This window comes from Labrus bergylta, chromosome 16, assembly GCF_963930695.1.
Source record: "Labrus bergylta chromosome 16, fLabBer1.1, whole genome shotgun sequence".
In the NCBI taxonomy this organism is placed as follows: Eukaryota; Metazoa; Chordata; class Actinopteri; order Labriformes; family Labridae; genus Labrus; species Labrus bergylta.
This window is the reverse complement of record NC_089210.1, coordinates 8557097-8584801: the sequence shown is the minus strand read 5'-3', so window position 1 is coordinate 8584801 and position 27705 is coordinate 8557097. Positions and strand designations below refer to the sequence as shown.

General features: G+C 37.9%; 3 protein-coding genes across 3 annotated transcripts in view; all 3 read right to left on the bottom strand.

Annotated features, from left to right (window-relative positions):
* gas7a (growth arrest-specific 7a) overlaps positions 1-9394 on the bottom strand; it is a 9847-nt gene extending 453 nt beyond the window's left edge. The window contains exons 1-10 of the mRNA XM_020645672.3: positions 9116-9394; positions 5948-6037; positions 5124-5239; positions 4219-4293; positions 3729-3807; positions 3254-3385; positions 2810-2933; positions 2122-2201; positions 1747-1845; positions 1-1214 (exon numbers count right to left, since the gene is read on the bottom strand). The exon at positions 1-1214 is cut by the window's left edge and continues 453 nt beyond it. Coding sequence (XP_020501328.1) covers positions 1101-1214; positions 1747-1845; positions 2122-2201; positions 2810-2933; positions 3254-3385; positions 3729-3807; positions 4219-4293; positions 5124-5239; positions 5948-6037; positions 9116-9241 — 1035 coding nt within the window. The 5' untranslated portion in view covers positions 9242-9394 and the 3' untranslated portion in view covers positions 1-1100. The remainder of the gene's footprint in view (positions 1215-1746; positions 1846-2121; positions 2202-2809; positions 2934-3253; positions 3386-3728; positions 3808-4218; positions 4294-5123; positions 5240-5947; positions 6038-9115) is intronic.
* Positions 9395-12613: 3219 nt separating this feature from the next.
* jmjd8 (jumonji domain containing 8) lies at positions 12614-20074 on the bottom strand. The gene is made up of 9 exons (XM_020645708.3): positions 19652-20074; positions 18798-18893; positions 17691-17739; positions 17289-17385; positions 17104-17172; positions 16468-16587; positions 14325-14392; positions 14086-14220; positions 12614-13710 (listed from the first exon to the last, which is right to left on the bottom strand). The coding sequence occupies exons 1-9, from the start codon at positions 19750-19752 to the stop codon at positions 13630-13632; spliced, it is 816 nt and encodes a 271-aa protein (XP_020501364.1). The 5' UTR covers positions 19753-20074; the 3' UTR covers positions 12614-13629.
* A 196-nt stretch (positions 20075-20270) lies between these two features.
* Positions 20271-27076, bottom strand: LOC109992903 (serine protease 27). Its single transcript, XM_020645682.3, has 6 exons — positions 26944-27076; positions 25368-25388; positions 24315-24477; positions 23538-23806; positions 22208-22347; positions 20271-21585 (listed from the first exon to the last, which is right to left on the bottom strand). Exons 1-6 carry the CDS (start codon positions 26996-26998, stop codon positions 21286-21288), a joined length of 948 nt encoding a protein of 315 aa, XP_020501338.2. The 5' UTR covers positions 26999-27076; the 3' UTR covers positions 20271-21285.
* Between the last annotated feature and the right edge of the window lie 629 nt (positions 27077-27705).

Sequence of the window (27705 nt, the reverse complement as noted above, 5' to 3'; positions counted from 1 at the left end):
AATGTAATAATCCAAATAATCCAGAAGAGACAGAGCACAACAGAATGCAGAGACAGAGATGCACACATACAGACACACACTTTACATGCAGTCTATCATAAAATATGATTTTTTTTTTTTACATTTGTAAACCATCACCTCCATTAATTCAACACCTTTTCTCTTTTTTAAGTTTCTGCTCCATTTTCAGCCTCCTCCATCGTAAAGATAATCTCTGTACATTTACCAAAAATAAAACACAACATTGTACAGTACAAATACATGTCGCCTGTTAAACATGAAACACATCGATTCCGTCTGTACAAATGTACACTGATGCAGAATGTGTCTTTAAGGACATTCCAGGTATATCACCGTTAGGCACTCACAGGTGTTTCAGTGGAATTGAACAACCTTTTTTCCTCCAGATTTTTCCAGAGCTGACCCCGGCTTAAAACTGTTCCCCCCGAGAGTGGGGACAGATTCACATCCAATCACTGCATGTGTTCACTGTTGAGGTTTTTGGGTATTAATGCTGTACATGTAAATTCTCTTTTTTGTATTTAAGAGAGAGCTTCTTATCAATTCTGTCATGTTAATGATTCAGAATACTTTCTGTAAATTGAACTACATCAAACAACCATCATGGTTCACAAACTGAGCAGATTTCCAACAGTTAAAGCAAAAAATTCAAACATGCATTTTCTACCAAACAAACCAGCAAATATGAAAATAGATCATATTCATTCTACGGTCTCACTGTGCTTTAGTAACTGTATCTAAAAAAAAAGGTGTTTTTTAATCATACCTTTTTGTCTAGTTCCTGCAAACATTAAGTGTTTATTGAAGTGAAACTGAATGATTCAAAAATGCAAATATTTTTCTAACTTTACAATAGGTAAACAGCAGAGTATGTTAAATGGCATTCAGTGAGATAATGTTGGTAATGAAAGGGTTAAATTTAGAAGGAACATGCTGGTAGGCTACTTTGATCCGTTTGTCTGCTGAACCTTTCTTCATGTTGTTCAGTCAGAGAGGACACACTTGTGTCCCTGGATCATAGTTATCTGAAACTCAGTGTTTGTGTTGTTGACAGGATGGCTGATCCTGGGTCAGTTTGTCTAAATGTCCAGATCCACAGGTCGAACCTCGCCTGTTTTATTTTCCTTCACCCACAGCTCTCTGTCTTTGGCTGGATCCACACTCTGCAGCAGCTGGTCCACCGGCTCCACCGTCTGGGCACAGAACCCAGGAAAGAAATGACATATAACATTAGCATCTGCTCGATTCATTCAGTCACATTACCTCATTAATGTTACCCACACATGATGTAATTTTCAACTTGGGTTCTTATCCTATTTAGGATACTGTGTTAAAAAAGATAGCTCAGCTATGCTATCTTACAAATCCAGCAGACTTAAAAAAAAATATATATATGTTCCGAAGTGCAAACTTTCAAGTCCAAACTTTTAAGTGCACACTTTCAAATGAACACTTTCAAGTGCACAATTGAATGAGTATTAGTAAATACTTTTGGATGAACACTTAAGTGGTCACTAGTGGAAAGTGCATCCTACAAGAACTCTCTCACAAAGGCATCGGATGGGACTGTCATATTTCTGAACTGTTGAGTTCATGGTTAAAGGAGGGGAAAAAACACTCAAGAGGGTGCAACAAAAAGTTTGATCTTGAATTTTAACTATACTTTTGTGTATCATGTAAAAAAAAACAAAAAAACATGAACAGTACAAATTCATTTGAACTCACACTCTGGTTGAACATGTCTGTTTCGTGTCTCAGAGTTGTGTACTGACGTAGATGCTGCTGAATCCACTCGATTCGCTCAACCTCCAGTTTCTCCAACTCCTAAAGGTTATACAGATAGAAGTATTAAAACAGGAAAACAAACTCCTTGACCCTATGAATAAAGACAATTCCTTTTAATATTCAAAACCCCCAAACTAAAAAATGAATCAAAGCTGTAGGAGTTTAAATAAATTGCATTAACCAAGTGAATAGTTAAACCTTATCATTGATTAAATTGATGAAGATAAAATGAATTACAGTCAATCAGTATAAAGGCAAATAAAACAATTATAAAACAATATGAAGACAATTTCCTGTGTAGTCTATAGTTCTCACCATGCTGCTGGTCACCATCTCCTCAAACCACTTGGACTGAGCCCGATTGTACAGATCGATGCAGTGCATCAGGTCGTCTCCTATACAACACACACAGAGAGAACACAAGATATAGGCCAAATGTCAGAGAGAACATGTGCTGATAACACTAATATACGTTTCTTTTGAAATCCTCTCCTTCAGCTCTGCAGCTCTGTGTTTTCTGTTCTGTGATTCACATGGAACACTAACTATAAGTGACCAGCAGGAGGTGCTCTGAAGTCACAGCTCACTAAAGAACCACACAAATGATGCATGAGGCTTCTGTTTAAAGAAGACACATTATACACCCTTTTCTACCTTTTCAAACAGTCCCCTGTGGTCTAAATGAAACATCTGTGCTGTGCTTTGGTTAAAATATAACATGAATCAAGCACCAGAGGAGGTTTGTGACCCTGTATGAACCAGCTCTCTCAGAATGCTCCGTTTAGGTGTGTGTGTCTCTTTAAATGCAAAATATGAGTTTTCCAGGTAAACTAGGTAAATACTATCAGATTGTTCATTTAAGTTCTTTATCTTTCAGTTATGTCTGCTTTCTCAGTGTTTTCCTTAAATTCAAGTGTTAATTGAGTGAAGTAAATATTCAAAAAGGGTAAAGAAAATGTTTAAATACTGGGCTCAGTAATCTGCGTGGCAGTAGATGTTTGACCTGCTTGTGTGGATTTTCGCCGTGCTTTCTTTATGTCCTCCTCCGTCTTGTTGCTCAGTCTGATCTCCAACTGCTGAGTCTTCACCTCCAGGTCCTTCTGCCTGTCTGCCAGAGCTCTACGAGCCTACACACACACACACAGAGAGAGAGAGAGAGAGAGAGAGAGAGAGAGAGAGAGAGAGAGAGAGAAAGAGAGAGTAATCCTCAGATTAAGTGTACCTACATGTATTACAGGGGCTGCTGTCACCTTAAATACGTCTTTAATCCTTTTTATTCACTTTCCCTCTTTCTGTACTGACTCTGTGTGTGTGTGTGTGTGTGTGTGTGTGTGTGTGTGCGTGCGCGTGTGTGTGTGTGTGTCTGAGAATAATGTATGAGATAGAGATTGGGAGGATAATTAATCAGAAAGTAGCTGAATAACTTTCTGTTATTCAGGCTCAGTACCTTCTCCACACCCCCAAAGCGGGTTGTCAGCTGCTTCCTGAGGTCGGACAGGTTATGCTCATACTTCTTCAGGTCTTTCTTAAAACCGTCTCCTCTGAAAGTCAGCAGAGGTTTCTCCACCTCAGAGTGAAGCTGAGGGTCAGGATTCATCAGATAATCGGTTATACGCTCACTTTTATGACAACAACAATGACAGATATTAATAATGGGTTTTAATGAAGTAAACAAACATATAATATTGTTTTATTTAACGGTCACAGTCAGTCATATTAATAATCTTTTTTGTAATCAAACAATCGATCACATTATTATTGATCTTTTTTTGTTAAAACAATCAGATCATCTGTAATCTGTGAGAACAGATTACAGATACAATTTACAGGCTAATGAAATAAAATAACTGAACAATAACAAAAAAAAAAGATAATCAATCTTGTTATTGAAACAAGGACTAAAGTTTCCGGGTAGGTTTTACCTTGTTGGAGAACTTCAGGTGAACTTCAGCTTCATCGTGAAGACTCTTCTTCAGCTGAGTCCACGCTTCTCCCAGAGTCCTGAAAAAAAACCATAAATTAATCCTTTAACTGATTCATCGTTACATCCACTCAACATTTTATTGTATCATAGGTAAAAGTGCTCAAGAAAACAGCTAATGTTATGGACTAACCAAGTGTAGAAAAACAAACTGCAAGTAAAATAAAAAACGTTTTTTAATACAAACATCTCATCAGCTCTTTTGTGTCCAAACCGAAAATATATAATTTAAATTCTATAGTGGATTTTCTGAGCTGTAGAGAAAATACAACACTTTTATGTCTGAGACTGATTTCATGTTTTCTGTAACACAATTTCATTCAAGCATCAGACACAAAGCATGGTGGTGGAAAAATATCTATTTTTACACTCTCATCTCTGTGCACTGCTTTTAATATATAAAAAAAAACGATTAAGGTGTTTTTACTCACCCCTCCTCCTGAGCTGCCAGTGGGCTCAAAGAGAGCTTCGACAGGTTTTTAGCGTATTCTTCTTCAATCTTTATCCTGAAACACAGACGGGAAGAGTTTGAATCCTGAAGCTGCCCGGTTCAGCACATAAAGTCCTGCAGGAAAGTCTGCTTTAAAAAGAATCTGGAAACTAGGTTCCAAAGTGTCATCAAAGTTTGAAGTGTCATTAATTATTCAGAAAATTCTGATTGATATTTCTATATATAACCGCTATAAAAAACCTGGGTCAATTTTCTGTTTACTCCAATTCTATCTACTGTGTAGGCGTGGCTAATCATGTTTTGATTGACATCAACCTAGCCCCTCCCATAGTGCAAACAGGCCATGTCACCATCAGTGTAGCCTTTGGCATTAAGTTTGTGAGTCATCTGAGTCAGACTCAAAGCAGGACAAAGAAGAAGATTCAATAACACCACTTATGTAATGCTGTTAGTCATATTATAGTTAGCTATTTGTTGTAAAATATAAAAATGTAATGCTAAATGATGCTCTGTAGTGTGAGCTCGTTCGAATTTGTTACAAAGCTAAAATAATTTATTCAGATATATTCAGAAATCAAAAGCAACAAGTGCCCTTTGACCTGTCCATGAGGATAGGTTTGCAAGGAAAATGTTAAGTCCATAAAATCCTGATGATGGTCACATCGCCATGTCTCCTAACAGTATGTTTAATAACAAAACCAGCAACGTGTTCATCCCCAAATGAAGATTTTCACCAGAAAATCAGGGGCTATGTTCACTGTATAGCCTTAATACATAACATGAAACAAAGTATGACAATAACAGTTCAAATTTATGATGGGTGTTAAAGGTGTGATTTTACTTAAAGATGTGATTTTTTATTTTAACCAGAGTAGGCCATTTTACCTCTCATGGATGAACTCCGACATCTCCTTCTGCATCTGTTTCCCCTTCAGCTGCTTCTGAACAAGAACCTCAAATCCCACAACGGAGGTCGCCCCCTGAGGGTCCTTTTTATCCGTCTGAGAAAGAGGAGGGTGACATCATACAGCTGAGAGCCAATCAACAGTCTGCTAACACAGTGAGTCCAGATCATTTATCACCATTTATAAGATTAATCAAATGAATATGATAGACTATATATAGAAGGAATATCATTCATAACCGAGACCAAATGTGGAAGACTGATATCACTCATACAGATTTCATGAGAAGAGGATAGAGCCTCTTGCTTTCAAAGTGAAACCAATGCTGCTGGGTCTTAAACCTGCATTCTTCCAAAGCTCCGCAGGGAACAGCAATGCCGGTTGTAAAAACTAGTGTAGAAGTCTCTGACAAAATGAGCGCACTTCTCAGTTTATTCATGACCTCGCTAAACTTTTTCCTACTGAGTTCATGGTTTTAATGTCAGTCGTTCAACGTATTTAGTGTGCTGACTTGTTGCAGTCGTGCACCTGAAATATTGTTTATGGTTGAGTGTGCTCCTTTTTTTTTGCTGTTTTTAATCTCAGTCCTGTGTTGATATAAATTGCCACCATAAAGTCAGTCTGGATTGAATGTATCATCTCTCTTGTCCACATATGGTCACTACTGGTCTTAAAATAGTAATAATAATAATAATAATAATAATAGTATTTGACCAGGATGAAAGTGATGGACAAACTAACATGCGCTGTAGTGAAACACAATTCTTCTTGTTAGTATTATTAAGTGTGAAAAGCAGAACTGACCCAGAAGTAATCACAGTAACTCCAATCATTTGGTTTAAGCAGCTGTTGCTCTGGACCATCATCAGGAAGAGGAAAGGTCACCCCGTTTATCTGTATAGACACACAAAGAAGAATCACAGGGAAACTGTTATGAACGTAAGAGCCGTGGATTCAAACAGTAAATGAAGTGACGTCTTTAAGAGCGCTAAAAGGACTGATTTTTATTCAGAGAAGTCAAATAGGGTCTGCATCATGAAGAAACATGAACATGTGCTCACCATCCAGAAGGCGAGAGAGAGAGAGAGATGTGTGTCTCTGTGTGTGTGTGTGTGTGTGGGGGGGGAGGGGGGGGGGGGGGCTGTGTCATCTTATAAACAACCTTTCGTTCTGTTTCCCTTACGCTGGACACACAAACATCACACACACACATGAGAACATATGTTCACTCAGTTTGAACTCCTCAGAGGCCTCACTTCCCCTCAGGCTGTAATTATGTAATATCACCATCTGTGTCACTTTATCTTCATTTTTTCCCTCTCTTATAGTACTCACACTAAAAACTTTAAAAAGAAAAAAATAAGGAGTTTAATGCTTTGACCTAAAATGAATCAAAAACAACATGGACACAGAAGAAGAAGAGTGTACACCTGTCCGTGCAGGGCAGATACCCGTTCAGGTGTGTCTGATAGAAACTGATCAGTGATCAGTTTATCAATCGATCGGATCATCATCTTACTGAGAGTGTTACACAAACACACATTCACACACATAAAAACAAATGAACACACACTGACCTCGTCATCATCTTTATATACAAGACTTGACCCAAACACACAAAAACACAGAAGCATGCATGATGAGTAACTCTGTTATATAATCACCAACATGCACACAGCATGAACACACACACACACACACACACACACACACACACACACACACACTAATGTGGCATCTCTCCAAAATAACAAACACAGAACAAACACATGAAAACATAAAAATGTGATCTCTGCTGGGATTTATGTGAGCAGTGTCTTCCTCTGTGTGAAATTTCTGTCTCACAGGTCACTTATCATGGACACCAGATTTTCCACAACACCCCTCACTGAATGTTAATAATCAGATCACGGATTCCTTTCAGTGTGCACACAGACACACAATCTTAACATGCGCACAGACACACACTCTCTATGTGCGCACAGACACACACTCTCTATGTGCGCACAGACACACACTCTCTGTGTGCGCACGGACACACAATCTTAACATGTGCACAGACACACAATCTTAACATGTGCACATACACACACTCTCTATGTGTGCACAGACACACACTCTCTATGTGTGCACAGAAAAGCACAATCACACAGACTATATATAAACCTGTGTGAAGATGTGAGCACACTTGGGATTGTTTGTAGTCACAATGATGATGTTTGTGTGTGTCATTTTATCTGTGATGTTTCAGTTCAATAAAAGAGGGACCATTTGGGACATTTTGTTCCCACTGTGTTTTTTTTGTTACATACTGATATGACAGTTGTTTCCAGTTGCAGAACAAAATGTTTTAGCACTTATTTATTTGGGTTTATATTTTTTAGCTTTTGCTTAGACACAATAAAATAAACAAATAAACACAGAAGAAGAAGAAGAAGAAGAAGAAGAAGAAGAAGAAATAAGAGGTGTAATGTGAGATAGCAATATTTTACAATCAATCCGTTTGAGTCAAACCTTTCAGAGAGACTGTATGATGCTCTGCTGCTGTTGCTAAGCTACAAATTGCTTTTCACACACACATGCACACAATTTCACGACAATACACTCTCAGTCTTCCTCTGATCCTCTTCCTCCTCTCAGCAACAAAGCAAAATGATTCTTTCTTTCCATCTCAAAAGCAGCAACGAGTCACACAAAAACAAATCATAACAATGGTCAATTATTTGTAACTAAACATTAAACAACAGGTGAGGACTGTGAAGGTGAGAACAAGGTCACTCGCGCTCCGTGAGTCATGTGACTTCTGTGAGCGTCCATTATAGCCTAACAGTTGTGGGTGTGAGCATCTCCATGACAACGGTTGAGGTTGTGTAACAGGAGAACAAAAAAACAAAACACCTGACGTCTTGTTTGTGTTACAGATTGAATCAGTTACCTGCTTGTGCTTTAAGAAATATTCATAAAATATTAAAGTTCATTCTTTTTTTGGTTTGTATTTATATAGAATGAAATCTATGTGATTTGTTAATCAGAGCTTGTTCAGAAAACAAAATGCATCCTCCACCTGAGATTCACCTGAAAGCCCTGAACATTAAACACGATGAGAGAGCCGACCATCGATGATATGCAGAACAAAACCAGGTGATTCTCTTATTTTGTCGTCAGTCCCCCCATCTGTTTCTATCATTGATCAGTGCTACTGCTGTCGTCACCATGGAAACTGGACCTGCTGCATCCTCACTGCTCTGCTGTTGCATGAAGGTTTAACATCAGCACCCCCCCCCATACACACACACACACACACACACACACACACACACAAAAACATACACGTCAGCTTCAGCCCCCCCCCCATACTTTTCTTCTTCTTCATCATCATCTTTATAAAAACATTACATAACCCAAGCTTCAGTCTGAATCTGAAGATGAAGATTCTCTCTTCCCCTCTTACTCTCTGCAGCGCAAACACCATTCTGAACGGACAGTACAAAGCGTTCGATTCCCAAAAAGGCCGTTGTGACCCGCTTTGCCCTGCTACTCGCTCTGGCGCTATGAGGAAGAGGAGGAAGAACGGAGCCACAAACACTGCCAAACAATCAGTGCCTCCCCCAATCTCTCTCAGACACACACACACACACACACCCCCACACACTAACACACACACACACACACACACACACACACAGCCCAGAATGCATCAGGGCTGAAGACGACAGAGACAAGAACTTCTAATGAGGAGTAAACACAGAGACACCAGAGAGGAAGAAGTGGAGGATGAAGATGAAGAGGATGGAGCTCCAGTTACAACTTTCGATAGAAAATTGAGAAAAAGAAGAAGAGAAAGGGAAAGAAGGCGAGGGAGGGGGTGAAGAGGAAAAGAGGAAGGTCCTGTGTGTGCTTCAGAAACAGAAAGGTGAAGTGGTGAATAATGAGGATGATGAAGCTGAAGATGAAGGTCCTGGCTTTACTCACAGTGGTCTTGGTCTCCTTCACCTCATTGGTTGTCCTCTTGGCTGGGGAGACAGGGAGCTGGGGGGCTAGACAAGACGGGTCGTCAAAACTCTCCTCTGTGTCAAAACTGGCCTCCATCTTCATCATCCTCTTCCTCCTCCTGCTGCTTCCTCTCTCCTCCTCCTCTCCTCTGCACTGAACCTCGATTGCTCCTCCTCCTCACTCTTTCCCTCTCTCTCTTTCTGTCTCTCTCAGGCTGTGCAGCGGGTGGAGGAGTCGTGTGCAGGGGGAGGAGGTGTGAGGAAAAGGAGGGGGGTGTTGGTGTGATGAAGTGTATCCTCGGGTGAAGCTGCTGTCAGAGGAGGTTTTCAGGATGCTGCCAGTAATGGGATCTGCATCCCTCCCTTTCAACATGCACCTTCCTCACCTCCCTCTACCTGTGTCTGTGCACACACAGAGGGGGGGGGGGTGGCTGTGTGGTGTTGGAATGATGGATGGAGGTGTTGGAGCAGAAGGACTTGATGAAAAGAAAACAAAAGGAAGAAGAATAACAGAGGGAGCGTAAAAAAGGTGTGGGAGGATTGTAATGCTTCTTGCCCTGCCTCCCACCCCGGAGAAGGCATATGGTAAGGGGGGAGAAAAGAGGAGGAGGCTGGTTTGATGTAAACGGTTGAATAATGATCTCTACAGACCGCTTATGATCAAAACTGGAGGAGGAGAAAAAGGGAGCCAATCAGGGCGCAGCCTTTGTGTGTGTGTGTGTGTGTGTGTATGCATATATATGTGTGTGTTTAGACTGAGCTTCATGCAGACAAAACACAGTCATCATTTCACTGTTTTTGTATTTATCTCTTTTAAAAACAGCTATATCTCCATCAAGCTGACTTTTGTGTGATTTTTTTAAATGGTATTTTGATCTAATTTCCAAACATAAAAGAGTTGTGGTAACGTCTACCTCTAACAGAAGCATTACCATTGTGCTAAAACAAAGGAAAATAAAATTCCCCCAAAACAGCCTGATCTCCTAAAAACTCACTTGAATGTGATATTTTTAATTAAACAGCTTCTCTCTGTTTAAAAAAAAAAAGAAGTATAATTTTTTTCAGTTAAGCATTTTATAAAGTCTTCAGATTCTTTGGTTTGGAGAAATTGTATCTCACATCCAAAGGTTCTTTGTCTTTCAGTGACTTATTTTGTCAAGTATGGGGTTCTGGCATAGGCAGATGGAGGAGGTCTTACAACAAAATACAAAAAAGGCAAAAACAAAAGTGAAGAGATGTGACTTCATCAAGAAATTAAATGTCCATCAAAACATATACTTGCAAAAAGAGACAGCTCTCTCCAATGTTTTAAATTTGGACTGCAGTACCAATTTTAAACACTATGTGTCAGAGTTACATATTGCTCCTTTAAACACATGGATGGTGCAACAAGCTTAATGTTTCTTCCTTGTCTGTGACTCATCAGCTGTCTGCTCACAGTGCATTAAACACACACACACACACACACACACACACACACACACACGCCTGCAGGAACAGGAGGGGACCACAAAAATAACGAGGACCGTCACTTACGCCACAGGGAGGGTTGGAAAAAATGTGGCCTTTGACCTCTGATGACTTCAGTTTGTGTTATTAAATCAGCAGCAGCAGGTCTGCACACATGACTAACAGAGAGTCACGTAAATATTAAGAAATTATTGAATAACTGAAGAAATGTGTTTTTTTTAAATGGAGCTTTTAAATGAAAACAGATTTCCAGGTTTCACAAATCCTATATTGGTACAAATCTGGAGTAGTTTAAAGCTGAAAAAGAAGAGATCAGGAAGATATTTAAAGTCAGGGAAATGTTTCACGTCAGGCTAGTTTTAATCTTTGGAGTTAATTTTACAATGACAATAACTTTTATATTTAGAATCCTTCAAACTGTGTCTCCTTATTTCTATTTATGTCGTCTGTGTCTGTCCCTCTCTTTTCAGGATGGTTCATCTATGCGGGAAGGGTTTCTTCATCACAATGACTTTCTCTGTAAGGAGTTTGTCTTCCAGCTTATTTGTTTAAATCATGCTGATTTCTATATTCAGGCTAATTTCATAACACAAGTGACTTTTATCTCTCCAGGCTGCTTTTCATTATCATGATTAGTCATCTCAAAATTATCTTTTATAATCAGAATGAATATTTCAGCAGGGTGATTTTCCTCTTCAGAAGAACTGTAATAATCAGGACTATTTTAATAACCAGGAAGATCTGTCTCTTCAGCCAGTTTTCTTTTATTTGACTTTGACTGTCAGGTCAGCAGGACCAGTGGGTACATGTTGTGTTTGAATTCTTGCTTTATAATTGATCAGCTGATATGTTTGTAGACCATCTGTAGAGATCAGAGTCTGAAGAACTGATGTAGACTTCAGACTCATCAGGTCATCATGTGCAGGAAACTTTAGATTTCAGGCTGATTGGTTTAAAATGTTGCTTCCTTTGTTCCATCACTCTGCCCTCAGATTTATAACTGGTGTATGAGAAGGACTGTTGGACATCTCTTGAAGAGATACTCAAGCTGCATTGGTTTTTATATGTTTGCAAGGCCCTTATTTGAAAACTTCCACCTTACATCACAGACCTGTCAGAGTGGATTTCTGGTACCTAGGATAGGATAGGATAGTACTTTATTGATCCCCAGAGGGGAAATTCGGGCATTACAGCAGCACAGACAAGAAAGCTCAAATACACATTAAACAGAATAGATAAGATAAATAAAAATAAAAATAAAAACAGGGGGTATATACAGTACAAAATGAATGATGAAGTTAACTGGGGGGAATTGAGAATTGAAACAGTATTTGAAGAGAATGACAAGTTAAAGTGACAAGTGATGATTACAGTGACTTGGTATGATAAATAAACAGCAGCAAGTAATGTAAACAGCAGAGAAGAGAGGCAGTGTTGTACCACAGTAGTGCAGAGTGCAGTTATATAATATAATGTAGTATAATACAATATAATATAATATAATATAATGTAGTCACCTACATGACTCGTTCTTCTGATTGTCTCTTCTTAAAGTCCCTCGAGCTTTTACTGAACTCAGTAAAACTGCATTTTTTTTTGACACCCCCATGTCATGGAATACCCTCCAGCAAATTCTAAAGATTGGAGTTCTTTGCTCATTTGCAGACTTTAGGACTTTGATTTTTTTTAATTGTAAGTGTTATAATTAATCTCAGTGGGTTTTGTTGTTGATTTTAAGTGTTTGTTGTTGTTGTTCTGGCTTGTTTTACTGTGCTTGTAACCTCGACGGCATAGAAAATGAGGGAAACCTCCATGTCCTTTCAAGAATAATTAAAGGTTTGATTGATTGATTGATTCTAAATGCGTCATATATACTTTTTATGTGTGCATTTGTTTCTGTATATCTGTTACAATGTGATAATTACAATCCAGCTTGACTCAATAAAGTGAATTCCTAATTTTCTGCACATTTTATGTAAATACTGTAAAAAAGACTGAAGGGAACAAATGTACTTCATTTCTTTATTTTTCTTCAGATATCAGTCCAACAAGGAAACCTTTAACAGTCAACCTGCTGCATCTTAAAAAGATTCATTTGAACACATTCAAAATAAATGTCGCCTCATTCACTTAATAGAAGTTGAATAAAAGTGTTATTTTTGGCAATAATAAGTTGTTGTTGTTTTTTTTTGCTCGTTTGGCCCCACCTCTTGGTTGCAGACTGAAATATCTCAACAACTGTGAATTCAGTGTTAACCGTTTATTAGCAGGATATAGCATGCTAAACCACATACACACATCATAGCTGCTTTAGTATTGGCAATGTGACATTGTTTACATGTGATGTTATCATTTAGCTTTGCATAAACGAAAACACCTAGGCAGACAATGCAAATGTAATAAGTGGTAAAATCGTTAAATCTTCATCTGCTTCATGAACAAAAAAGAGATATCTGCAAACATTTTTTTTTCTGCTTGTTTTGTTTTTTTATTTAATACTTGAAGGAAGACAAACAAAAGGATAAAAGTCATTTAGGGTAACTCTGTAATTGATCCTAAAACAGTAGAGGCAGAAATATAACTTGAAAAGCCTCAGATCAGGACTTTGTCTCATCAGCTCATTTGGTCATTAAATACACATTATTATTAATCAGAACACTAGAACGACTGTTAAATTAAAGGAAACTTAAAAAGGTTCACCTGGAATGTCACTGTGGTGCTTCAAATTAAAACATGAGCCTAAATATCACAGTTCATAACTCTGTCGGTTTGCTCAGTTGAGTCAGTGCTCTCCTCTTGTCTCTGTAGACATCATAAGCAGTGAACGTAACCAATATGAGGACATTTGTTTGTGGTATTAAGGCCGTTGCCATTCCTTTTTTGGAATCAGAGGTGACCATATTTGCATAATATTCTTATTTACAATCAATGTTTTCTTCTAGTTAAGAGAGGAGAATAACTGTGGTAAAAAAGATTTTTAAAACAACAACAAAAGAAAAAACAAAGAAGGACCTAAGGTAAGGCTCAGCCGAGGAAGGTTGAGATGAAGACGCTGGTGTCCAAGTTGAGAGTGGCGTGCCACCAGCGGTCAGGGAAATACAGAACCTGACGGGAAAACGTATTCTGTTAGTAAATTAAGGAGGATTTATAAAACTTTTCAACCTTCAAATAGTAGTTTCAGAGATCGATTTAATAGGGAGACGATGGCATCTCTGCCATCTGCCCTTATCGGTTGAGTTATATTAATTTTTAAATTCTTATAATGTGTTGCTGTGCAATAGTAAATAAAATTAGCGGTGAACTTCACTATAAAATGCCCTTCATGCAGACCTTAATCACTAATACAAAGTTGAATATTGTCTTTGATATGAAGAAGAGTTTGTTTTACAGGCTCATCACTGAATCTTTTATCAAGTCAGAAAATATTGATCCTGATCTAAAGATGTTGTAAACAAACTGAACCATGATCTGTGTGCTTACCTCTCCAGGCCTGATGGTGCACTCCAGTGGGGCCTCCACCTCGGGCAGATTAGGGTAGGTCTCCATCAACCAGGACAGAGTGGTCCGGTTCGGATGGAAATGAGGCTCCTGGTCTGGTGGGTAGAGGAACCAGCGCTGTGCAATCACAGCTGAATCAGTCACTTAAAATATATGATGCTCTGACATTCATCAGTATTATTTTGTCAGGTTAAATGCATGCATGTTGTTAGCTTTTTCACCTTTCTTCCATAGATGACCTCAGAGTAACCAGGACCATGCCAGTGAAAGGGGACTCCTGTCCCTGGACCTGCAGACAAAAAGAATGGATGTGATGGTCACTGCTGCTGTTTGAGTTTCTCCAGTTAGTAAATATAATTTACATATTTGAGACAACATAAAGGTCAAAGAAACAAATCAACATTAAAAATTCACAACATGAAAACTAAAGTAGAGGTGGGCGATATGGGAAAAATATCATATCACAATTTTTTTGGGGGTAAAATCACGATTTTTTTCATACTGATCTTTAGACATATTTGTTAGTTACTGACCAGTTCAACTAAACTTATTTCCCTGTATAATGTTTTTAAATGCACAAAAACTGTGCTGACAAGTTTAGTCTATTTAAAAAAACATCTTTGTAGGAGGTCTGGAGGTCTCTCACCCAGAACATCTTTAGCAACAGAAATGTCTTTCCCTCAATTCGATCAACATTTATGCACAAGTTGAAGGTTTTCCTCACCACTTTGAAATTATGATTTAGTTATGTGTCCTCGTTTCATGTTCATCAGGAACATTTTCACGCAGTGATGCATTCATTTAAAAACATGTAGACTTCAAGTTCTTGTGTTTCTGTTCTATTTTAGCCCTGCAGAGTTCCTACAGCTGAAGCCTCATACAGGCTCTGCAGCCTTTTTTGTTGTTTTTATGACATCACTGGACTAACTTTAGTTTAGTTTATATATAATCAAACATAATACAGAATGTGTTCATTCTGTGACACATGATAAAAGTAAGTTTTACTGACAGAAGAGTTTAATTCATAGAGGGGGCGGGACATCGTTGATTGACAGACAGACAGTCACCATGGTTACTCACTCTCACCTGTCTGCTGCTTTGTAACGTCATTTAGTGTAATCCCTATAAATTCAGTTATCACAACAGGTGATAGTAACTTTTCAAGTTTGCGGCTCAGTTGGTAGAGTCGTCGCCTCTCAACCGGAAGGTCAAGGGTTCAATCCCCAGCTAAGCAACAAGTCTGATGTGCAAGACACTTACACCTGCATTGCTCCCGCTGCTTCGTGGCAGTGAATGGATAAGTGTTGTACTTACTCTCTGATGTATTGGATAAAAGCGTCTGCTAAGTGAATTGTAGAATTAAAAACTGAGAGAGAGCAGGAAACACTGACAGCAGCATTTTAAACACCGGGGTTATATCGCTCATCACTGACTCTCTGCAGACTATGAACGTCTGTCCAGCTCGTTAAATGGTTTCTTGTGTCGCTATCTGAGATGTAAACTTAACTGTGCAAACTATGCAAATAAGTTAACTGTTGCTCACGCCGTGTTGGTTTGGAAAAATATCAGAACAGTCGTATATAACCGGGATGGAGTTGTTTTTGCGGAATTTACTTTTAAGTTTCGTTTTCGTTTTCACAGCTGCGGAGCAAAAAAGGAGGGGTAGGGAGACGTGTCTGTGTCAGAGCATAAACTGCAGCATGATAGAATAAACACATTAGCCCGGTTCTACGATCTCTCTGCTTTTGCAGATCGTCAGCAAGTTAATATCCTTCACGATCTAAGATCGTTATATCGCCCAGCACTACACTAAAGGTTTTTTGTTTTTTTTCTACTGATGGTGACTGACAACATTACAAGAAGGGTTGAGAGAGAGATATGTTGAACTAGATAAAGAGCAACATTTGTTTTTAACCCTTTTCCCGCTGCTTTCAAAGTGTGTCATGCCTCCCCTGGGGGGCGCCAGAGGACATGGTGAGATGGAAAAAAACAACAGATAAAATAAGTGTAAACATATGGTTCTCTCACTTCTGCAATTTGTTTTCAAAGAATGGATCCATCTTTAGTAGTGGAGTGAGCAAAAAAAAACAAAGTAAGTATGAATTTAAGTCGTCAGTACCAAATCTCTCCAAAAAGCCTAAACAATTATCATCCCCCTCACTTCAACTTACCTGAGTGGGTGCAGAGTTTTATAGAGATTTTTAAAAAGTAGGGTGGAGAGTTGCTGGTCTACTGCCACTTAATTCTTTACGTTGTTTCTTTTGTTATAACATGTAACATAAACACAGAAGTATCTTGGAGCTGCTATCTTACTATAGCTGCAGATTCTCAGTCTGGTTTTAAATCTGCAGATTAATAACTGACCTGCAATCCCGAAGCTGTATGCTCCGCTGGTGTGAGGTAAGACGTACGGCGGAGACTTGTAGTAATCAAACAAACTCTGCCACTCGGTGAAGTTGTTGTCTCCAAAAAAATACAGCGTGTCTGTAGATGGGAGAGACAAACCCACAAGTCTAAGGTCAACTGGAAAAACGTACATTTTATGATTCCAATACATCATTTACTTTTTAGAGTGGAGCTTATTAGGATATTATGTTTAAGCTTTTTAGGTCGGGTGGAATCAGTTATATCTGAACCAGTTCGCCTGTTTCCATCGCTGCAACACTTGTTGGTTTTCTGTTTGCGTGGCAAACCGAGGAGCGTCCCAAACTGTGGGGTTGCCTTAAAACTGCCTATCTTCTCTGGTCAGAATGAAAACAGACCATTCCAGACCAGAATTTAAAGTTAGAAGAAGCACATACTTGCTGCTGCATTGTTATCAGAGAAGTCAGCACTTCAACAGAACATGCCTCCTTAATGTCGGATGATATAGTAAGGTCACTTTATGACTTCATTCAGTAAATATCTTGCATATTGGTTCTTCAATGTTTGGTTCTGAGCCTGCTAAAAAACACTGTAAAAAAAAGGATGGATGGAGTTAGGGAAATCGATGTAACTCACCGCTGCCAAGTGTGTCCACAGATTGAGGTCTTAGAAAAATGTCCACATATTCCTGCAACGGGACGTCCACTGGAACAAAGACATCCCGGTGAGTAATTGAATAAAAGTAAGAATCCAAGCCGGTTAATAAGGTTACATGCAGACTATGACAGCAGAAGAACATGATGGGTGTTAGACATGCATACCTTTCTTGTAAGAGTAAGTGTTAGCTGTGCTGAGCCGCACTCTCCTCTCTCCATATTCCTCTAGTAATCTTGACTTGGAACATAATGTCCTGAATTTCTAAAACAAAGTCATTATAAAGAAAGATTACTGACTGTATGTCTAAAAGTTTTGGGATACTTTTTGTTGTTGCAGCTGTTACGAAAACACTCTAATGTGTAAATGCAGCAAGTAATTCAGGAAGAATCCAACCGGCAGCACATGTGGGCAAATTGTACCCTTTATTCGACTCCACATGTGATGTTCTCGATGTGTTCATCATAGTTGGATTTTTACAGATATTACAACTGCAACTACAACATTCATCCACACAGCGTCCTGTTGTGTGCAAGCAGAGCATTATTCAGAAACGTTTGAATACATACTGTGTTATCGGTCAGGCCTCTCAGGATCACTGGTCTGCTGTAGGCATATCTGGGGGAAACAATTGTTCAGCATGTTTAAGATAACACTTCCCTCATAAAGGTTGTATAAAAAGATGATGAAACATCTGAAGTTTTGAAAGTGAAGTGAACGCTTCAGTGCCTTAAACCTAAATTCTTTCCAATGGCCATTACGAGGCAACTTCACTAGTTGCAAAAAATAAGTCCAACTACATAGAGGTCTATGAGAAAATGATCCTATTTCAGTTGTTATACTACTTGAGTAAACATATCTCAAACGAGTTTTCAATCACTGTTTTTATAAGTGGTTAGCTGTGTTTTCAAGAGGTACATTTAGTTTAAACTCTGTTTTCTGATAGAAAAAATGAGCATTCCATAAAATATCACAGTTAGTGTGTGACGACCCTCGCTACAGCCAATGGCTACTGCCTACTACAAACTACTATTGGACGCAGTGTGCACTATGTACTGCTTACTGCACTTAACAGTTAGTACGGTATGTACTATGTAGAATGACTGCCAGTCTGCTGTATGCAAGGTCCGGCTAAGCAGGTTTTCTGACCTTGGAATGCATAAGTTAATAATAGCTCAGCTGACAGCAAACACACCTACAGTGTATCATCAACAACTTGAAAGTAAAACTCGGAAAAGTATTAGGTGCCCGATTTGCCGACTTGACGTCAGAATCGTCATCACACGAGGGGCAAAATATGTTTTTGTAATGTTAACATCAATGTTGACATTCCACAAATCTTCTTCGTAGCATCAACGCTGTTTTTTTTGCTTTTGTTACAACATTCAGACTTCACGACCTGAAATCACGTGAGCACACTGAACTCGGAAGAACAACTTCCCCACTCGGAAACCTCGGACCACCCTGTTTCTGAGTTTCCGAGGAGAAATATCTTTCTGCGGTATCTCTGTGGTTGTTAAAGTCATAGACTGCAGCCCAAACCCAAAAAAACAAGAATGTCGAGTTATTGAAAATTCAGATATCTCTCCTTTAATACACAAAGAGATCAGGGAATCACACTTTGGGTGTGAGGAGGAGGAAGGGTGTTGTAAAAATATTACCACCAAAAAACATACCTTTCAATAAATTGTCGATATGAGAGTAGAGAGCTGTCCAACACGTCGATGTTACAAGGACCTTCATCCTGTAATCTGAAATCTGAGATTACAGACCTGAACAACACAGAGAAAGACGTGAAGATGAGCACAAAGAATTCTGCTATTCAAGATCTGAATAAAGTGCTGCAAAATAATCACAAACACACACTTTTAGAATCAAGTTAAAAAATCCAGTTGTAGTTCATTTCATAGATTGTATTATTATTATTATTATCATCATTATTATTATTATTAATAATAATATATATATTTTTAATTATTATTAGTATTATTAATACTAATAATAATATATTTTTTTAAGAAAAACTATTATAAATAATAATAATAATAATAATAATAATTTAAAAAAAAGAAAAACTAGTAGTATTATAATTATTATTATTATTATTATTATTATTATTAATAATAATAATAATTATTATTATTATTATTATAATAATAAAATTAACTACTTGAGCATTCATCATAGGCACATGGTCGGTGTCACATGCAGGCTCCTATTATTCCCATCCATTCGTAACTCTTGTTTTTACGTCCCTGTGAGATCTGAACATCTCATGTATGTCTATGTAATGTTTAATAGTGTCGGAATTTTTAAATTGAATTGTTTTAAGGTCCACAGAAGAGAACTGGGGATAGTTTGTGCATGTAGTTGCCTACAAAGGGATTTAGCAGCAAAATGATAAACAGTAAATGGTCATCCCTTTTCACACAATAGCCCAATATTTAACAATATTTTTTATATTTTTTATATTTTTCTATATTAATGCATCACCTCACTCGTCATGGATAAGTTTGGTGTTGACACTCACCAGCCGCCTCCGTCGTCTGACAGCCGCTCTGCTTTTAGCGCAATGAAACATAACAAAACAAACTGTGTACAGGTGTTATATACAACATTTTGAAATTCCATTCAAATGAACACTCGCTGCAATTCACATAGAACTAAAAACGAGATAAAATCAGGTAAAAACACAGTTCATTTGAAGTAGAACCGTTGTATTTTCCCAGAGCGTGAGCCGTCTTCCCACTTCCTGTAGCTCGTCCAATCAGAAAACAACACACTAGTCTGACCGTGCGCGGCGTTCATGCTCAATGGGAACTACGAACATCTCCCGTAAAACTGTGCTTAGTAATACATTACTGTAATGGTGCAGGGAGGTGCTTTAGATACTTTATATACATCTTAAGAAAGGTTGTAAAGTAAGTACAATTATCTATAGTCCTGCATTAGAAATATAACTTTTAGAAAAAGCAGGTAGGAATAGTTAGAAAAAAAAACTTGCACACCGTCTAACTTATCTCTAACTTAGTTGCAAATAAATGTATTTTTGCAAGTTAGACAGCGTACAGGAGCTTACATAAAGTTTTCCAAGTACTCAAAATTGTGTCTTTGCACACCCCTGATGCTGAACGTCTTGTTACAGCACCTGTGAGTAAAGAACATTTATTCAACACAATACAGTCAAAAGAAATATACAGGCTGAATTTGCATTGTTCAAAAGGTTTCAGCTACTTTAAAACAACAAACAAATAGCAACACAATACAATCCAAATGATCAGCAACTTCAACTACTAGTGTCATGATGAGGTATAAATCATAGATGTTTCTAATATTTGATGTTAAAACTATATAATCAAAAAATGAAAGTTACACGTCTACAGAACATTTCCACTGGTGCTCACATCACATCATCATACACAAAGCAGCTTTTGGTTTTTCACAATTACTTAGATACTCAAACAATTTTAAGCCGGAACACTCATTCGCGAGTAAGTATTGTTACTGTTACATTTTATATACTTCTGCTATACTTCTTCTGCTTTTCAGAATTCATTTTTACTGAAAGTAAGTGTTTAAAGTCTAATAAAAGAGATGCTGGCTTAAGTTTATAAAAAAAAAAGATGACCTTTTTATTATAAAAAATAAAATAAAAAACAACTGACTAATTAATTAAAAAACAGGTCAGCAGAAAAATCAACAATAAAAAGATTCCTGAGTTGCAGCCATATAGCTTTTAAATATAGTTTAACTCTTGTAGACTTTTAGACCTACTGTAAAGGCACTGGCTCCTAAACTGATGATTCCATTAGAATCTAATTTTTAAATTTAAATTTTTAAAGCACAAACAACACTGTAGATCCAAAGCGCTGAACAGCGCAGACAGAGGAGGACACAAGAGTGTCTGACTAAGTAGTCTCATGGCATTGAGTGCAGAATCACATATATATATGTATATGTATGTGATATATATATATATATATATATATATCACATATAATCTCATATATGATATAATAATCATTATTTAGTTAATATGTGCAAATCTTTTTTTTTGACAACCTCAATGTGCAGCCTCACACACCCCCGCCCCCTTCTGTCAGAGATGATTGGTGCCTAAAGGGAATGGCACTCTCCATGATATGTTACTCGTTATTAACAATTCTATGAAAGGACTAAGATAGAGAAGAAAGCAGGTAAGATGGAGAGCAGCAGAGGGGCCGAGAAGGAAATCAGATGAGCTGTTCCAGAAGTGGATGAACTGTTCCCAGAGTCTGCGCTGAAGGTGACAAAGCCTGGCTCGCCACTGCCACTGACATGCCCTTTGATCCAGTCCTCAAACGAAGACACCCGGGCATAGACTCCAGGGAAGCTGGCTAAAGCACAGCCTCTTCCAAAACTCACTACTCCAGCCTCGACCCACATAGAACCACTTTGACACACCAGTGGGCCACCTGAATCCCCCTGCAAGAGGTTACACATGTTGATTAAAACACAAGAAAACAGATTGAGAAAGTCAAACACACTTTTTTTGTAAAAAATAATTCAATAAAAGTCCAGATAAGTTTTGCTGATTCATCAAACAAAAAAGAGTGAGGAAATCGTTCTAAACAAAAGTCCAAAAGATGATGATTGACGATCATGATGACGACGACTGCAAACAGAAAATATTCCTGCCACCACACAACTGAAATTCTAAGTTAAGGTAAAACCACGCTCACTGCAAAATACTGGAAATTATATCAAACCCATTTAAGGTGTGAAACATAACAAATGATGAATAGAGGTATAATACACATTATGGCTCCTACATGTTTATTCCTATGGTTTATTCAAACATTTATCTTACGTCACTGTTTTCTCTACCACACCTATAGAGCGACCAACAGGATGCTTATTCAGTTCACATAGCAGCTACCAGTGTCATAACTTTATTTATATATAGCATGCATTTTGGGAAACGTCCACATTTGACCTTTAAGTATAATCACTTGATTACATTCTTGGACTGACAACATTTTCAATGCAGGAGGATGCTGGCAGGTGATTTAGGGTGATGTGGGGAGTCTTTTACTGACAGACTCACCTGACAGGAGTCCTTTCCTCCCTCCTCCAGTCCGGCACAGATCATGTTGCTGGTGATTGACGCGTAGGACTGGCTACACTGAGTGTTGGACACGATGGGAACGCTAACCTCCTGAAGTGTCTGAGGGAAGCCAAGGGGAACTGCAAAAGAGAAAACATTTGTTTGGTTTAAATTTAGTTGTTTGATGAAGACTAAAGACTAAACAAAACATTTCTAAGGTGTTTTTGAAGATTTTTTTCTACACCAGGTTTGAGCTGAGAGCCACTGACAGTAGGTCGGATAGTTGTAAGAGACACTGTTCGTTTCATATATTAGGCTGGTATGCTGTGCCATTTTGTGGCATATTCTGGTTGGTTGTTTAAACTTGTCTTAACAGGTTTCCTATAGTTTGGTCCTACATTTCTACTTTTATGCAGACAGTCTTTAATGTCTTGAATATCTCCGTGACAGCTTGAACTACACGTTTCAGTGTGTAAGTACTCATTCTTGTTATTTTCTAATGGAGTTTGGATTGATCATTTGTACTGTAGCATCAGGATGTCAGGAAGGCATCGTCTTTGGGTCCTTATTGTCTTTACATTGACTTGGTAGGAATCCTCCCAACCAACAAAAAAAACACTTTGTTTTGGGTCTGAACAGTCATTTTTGGAAGGTGGATATGTTCAAGAACCACAGTTTAAAAAATGGGAAGTATTTGTACTTGTACTAGAGTTTTTAAATGTTACATTACTTTATTTTTCCACTCAACAACATTTTGGAAATATTGTATTTTTTTTACTTCACTAAGTTTTACCAGCTGTACATATCAAGGAAGTAAGTAAATAAAGGTTTACATTCCGATGATATATTACAAATTGAACGACCCCAGAGTACGTATAATAGTACAATGAGCTTCCCTTTTACCAGCTGGAACACTGAAGTGTTGAACACATAAATGCATCAGTCCAATAAGATATATTATACGATAAGGTGAGGTCTTTCACTTGAGTTCTTCAAGTTTCTGTTGATAAGAAAAATAATTGTGTACTTTCACTGTAGTTAGTGTATACAGGCCCTTTGCTAATTAAAAAGTATTTCTAGAGGTGCTATTGCTACTATGATAAACGACCCCTATCAAACTAACATACACATACATTAAACTCAAAGAACTCGCAGGTGCTTTTAAATTTCACTGGCTTTTAATGGTGTCAACTACTTTACTTCTGTTAGGCCTCTGGCTGTTGCTGTGTTTTGGTGAAATTGTGTGGAAAGCTCAACATTGAACACCAAACATTTCATTCAAATGATTAACTGTTACTAATAACTGCAAAAACAATGAATAAATCTTCACCGTCAGTTTGGATGGTTCCCCATCCGGTAACCCAACAAGTTGTTCCGGCATTGAACACGCTGTCGCTCGCTGCCAGGCACACAGGTTTGATGTAATCTGTGAATGTCACCTCTGTTGAGAGCTCAAGCAGAGACATGTCACTGTCGTTCGGGGAGACATCGTAGTCCGGGTGGTTGATGATCTGGATCACATTACGGGACACTTCGTTGAAGTTCAGAAGCTGTTGGGTGTGACGTCCGAGGTACACCACGAGGCTAAATGTGCTTGTGCTGAGAAGACAGTAGATGAAATGCTATGGCTGTTAGTGATGCTTAAATAGCTAAAGTAAAATAAACATTTACCAATGCCCGTTTTCTTACAGGTTGACTGGAGTTCATAGTTTTGTTTCCTTAAAAATGTTTTTGTTTTTTGTTTTTTGCACTTGAATTGTTAAAGTCACTCTACCTTCAGTACTTTAAGAGTCTGCCGTTGTGAAAACATGTCATATTCAAATTGTATTTTTTTATTTCTATAAAGTAATTTCTCTGGTTGTTTCATCTGTTTCTTTTGTTTACTTGGTTTTTAATCACAGCCTTTTATTCTACAATGTATTGTGTTTTCTTAGCAGCCAACCCATTGTTCTTGTGTATTTAATGGTATGGTGTTTAAATATTACCAACTGCATAACAAGATGAACTATGACTTGCAGTTTTTGTGCCACACCTTCACTGCATTATCCTCAGTTCAGTGTGTTTAGACAGGTGAGGAGCTGAGTCATGTGAAAGTGTCAGAGCTCACCTTGAGAAACAGTGAGCTGCACTCAGCACCCATTTCGAGTTGATCAGTGAACCTCCACAGAAGTGACTACCTCTTCTGTGCAGACTGACCTGCCAAGGCCACGCTCCTGCGGCAGCATTTTCACCTCCAACGATCCTGGTGTTTAACGGAGCAATGCCACAAACTGCAAGAAGAAAAATATTCAAATGTGATAATCTTACTCCGTGTCTCATAGTTCTCACATTATTAAGCCTCAAGGATGTCTTTCAAAGTGTTAAGTGTATGATCTGTGGAAGACATTTTAGCACTGTTGTCAAGAAATACTGTTTTAGATTATCTGAAGTACTTGTTAAGATACCCCTTTGTTTTTGTTTTAAGGTTCTCTTTAGCATGTCTGTCTTGGTACCCTTAAGTCTTTTTAAGGTACCTGGTGCATATACTTAGACATACACTTAAGCATTTGTTTCGAGGTACCCTGGATTGTATATTTTAATCCTTTAATCTATAAATATATATATGTGTGTGTGTGTGTGTGTAAGTGTGAGTGGACAAATAAAGATTAATTGATTGTGAACATTTACCATTCTGTAGGGTTAGATACCAAAACTACATGGTTAAGTTAAGGAAGAACAATGTTTACAATGACACATACTTCACTACTCTGTCTTGGTGATATTTCTTCTTCTTTATGGAGAAAAGGTTTAAAATGTTGACAATATTTGACGTCTGAGTTTTAAAGTTTTTATTTCTGTTGAAGCAATTGGAAGAAATCTGCTTGGACGTTCTGCACTGGTGTAAGCACGCCTGCTGTGCTGATTCACCCTCATTAGAGTATTTACATCTGAACCAAATGGTGGAAAATTCAAATGACTTTGTGGAGAAATCATTTCACTGTCACCTTGACACTTTTAAGCAGCTTAAAGCAGCCTTAGGATATTTAGAGTAAAAAAACGTCATCATTTTCAAAGGTTTAGGGATCAATTCTGAAACCTGTTGGAAATCTTTATTTCTTTGTTGTATAAGAAATAAATGAAAAAAAAAAAGAATAAACAAGTCAACTAAAACATAACTCACCACTCAGCTGAGCGCTGCTGCCTGTAGGAGAGACAAAGAAACAAGACAATACATTACTCAGTTTAGTTTCGACAAGTGTGTTTCTTTGAGTTCTTTGAAAAAACTAAACGGACTGGTTGCCTCTTTGTTCCTGGTGCGGGTAGGCATTGTTCCTAGCTTTGAATTTCCATGGCTCAACCTCTATTACGTCATAGATGATTGCTGAGATACTTTAACTTTAAGAAGATAAATAGGCTACTTGTGTCCTTTTACTTTGGCATCATTAGCAGATAACATGTGTGAACTTTTACAGTTTACTTTAACAACACCTTCACCAGATATCACAAGTTTGGAAGTTTAATGTAGCAGTATCACATTTATTGATTCCTCTTTAAAAAATAGTTTGTTATTTTTTAAGTTTGTCGTCACACATTGAAGTTGTATTTGTGTAGGCCTTTTTTTTCAGACAGTGTTTGAGATTAAGTCTAAAAATTAAGGCATTTCTTAGTAAAGAGTGCAACTGAGGGTCTTTAGTGTATGTAAATATATTGATGTGTATGGTGAGTGGAGGTGGGGGCTTGAAATATTTTTAAATTTGCCAAAAGGAGGGCTCATCAGAAAAAGTTTGGGAACCACTGCTTTAAGCTAAATTCAACTAAATTAAGCTAAGCTATTAAGATACTTACTGTTTCTTTACATCTATATGGTACAGGCATGTGTGTCGATCTTATTATCTGACGATGGCAAGAACATGGATCAGCGTCTTACCCAACTACAGAACTGCAACAGGCATTAAAGTATCAACTTTTTAAAATTCTCTACACAGTCAACATTGATGTTTAACGTGTTGTATAGTATGTACCTCAACATCTTTGGTTAAGAAATACTTTATCTGAGTCAAAGTTCTAATACTGAAATATAAAAACACACCATTACAAGTAAAGAAAAAGCACATTTAGATTATCGGGAAGATAAGGCTGAATCATCGAGAGCAAAATCAAAAATATAAATAAAAATGATTGTATCATTATGTCATGTTAATGAGTCATTATTATCCTTTTTGTTTTAAAAAGCATTGAACCGTCTTTCGTGACCTGAGATTGAGCTGACTATTTCACCTACTTAAGTTTACCTACTAAATATAAATATTGATTCATATCTGACAAATCATTGGGTTGATTTTGTAACTATGTAACCCTTTAATGAAATTAAAAGACTTAACTTAATGATCTTTTAATAATAGACTGAAGTCAACCTTGCATTATGTTCTCTGACTCAACAGGACTTTTAGAGTCAAACTGGCTGTTCTGGATTTTCATGTAGTGTGACGACTCCTTCAGGCATGACTGTTGATACCAACTTGGTCTATTCTTTCCTTTTGCCTGGTATACCTCAACTTTAGCCAAATGGAGTATTTTGTCTGACGTTAAAAGGAAAAAAATGTCCTTATGGCCTTTCATTATTCATTATAATACTTAAGACTGTCCAATAGACACATAACCATACATCCTGATCACTGAAATCAAAAATAGAGAAATAGAGCGATGATATTATCAATACTTTAAACAGTTCTGATACAATATTTAATAGCACTAACCTGTTACTGTTAAGGCCACAAGCACGACACCAAAAACAAATAGCTTGATCTCCATGGTTCAATTCTTCAAACTGAGTCTGAGGATAACGGAAGGAGCAGAACAACCCTCATAGGGAGGCGTGACTTTGCACTGTCAGTGCCTAGTGCTGTTGTCATGATCTGTTTGGGGTAACACCTTGCATACCAAACACATGCCGTTTTTTACAGACAGCTGCAAGCAGGGCCGGATGCAGGCAGTTCAGGGTCCAAGGTATCACACCTGATTTGATGTTGACTTAAAGGTCACATATTATACTCCTTTTTAAAAAGTTTAAGTAAGTCGAAGTTCATTCCACCACTGGGGGGGGGGGGGGGGGGGGGGGGTGACAGAGGAGAAGAGTCTAGTTAGCATCTTAGGACACTGTTGTGAAGGTTGGATCAGACGCCTTTCATTGGCAGAGCAAAGTGGACGGCAGGGAGTGTAGACCTGGCATATAGAGTTTAGGTAAGGAGGAGCCGTTTAAGTTGCTGTTATGTAAGTAAGCAGCATGGCATATGTAAATATCTCTCTTTGTGACCGTAATAATGACTGTTTACAGTTCTTAAGGTGGACTCAGAGGTCAGAACAAACACCTAGCTGGGTTAAAAACAGGCTAGGGAAACATATTAGTGAACATATTAGTAAGAAAAAAATGGTAAAGTGTATTTTGCATGAACTGTGACCTTTAAATATAAACCACGGAAATTGTACAGGTTGTCTTTCTGTGATTACTGTTTGTTTGT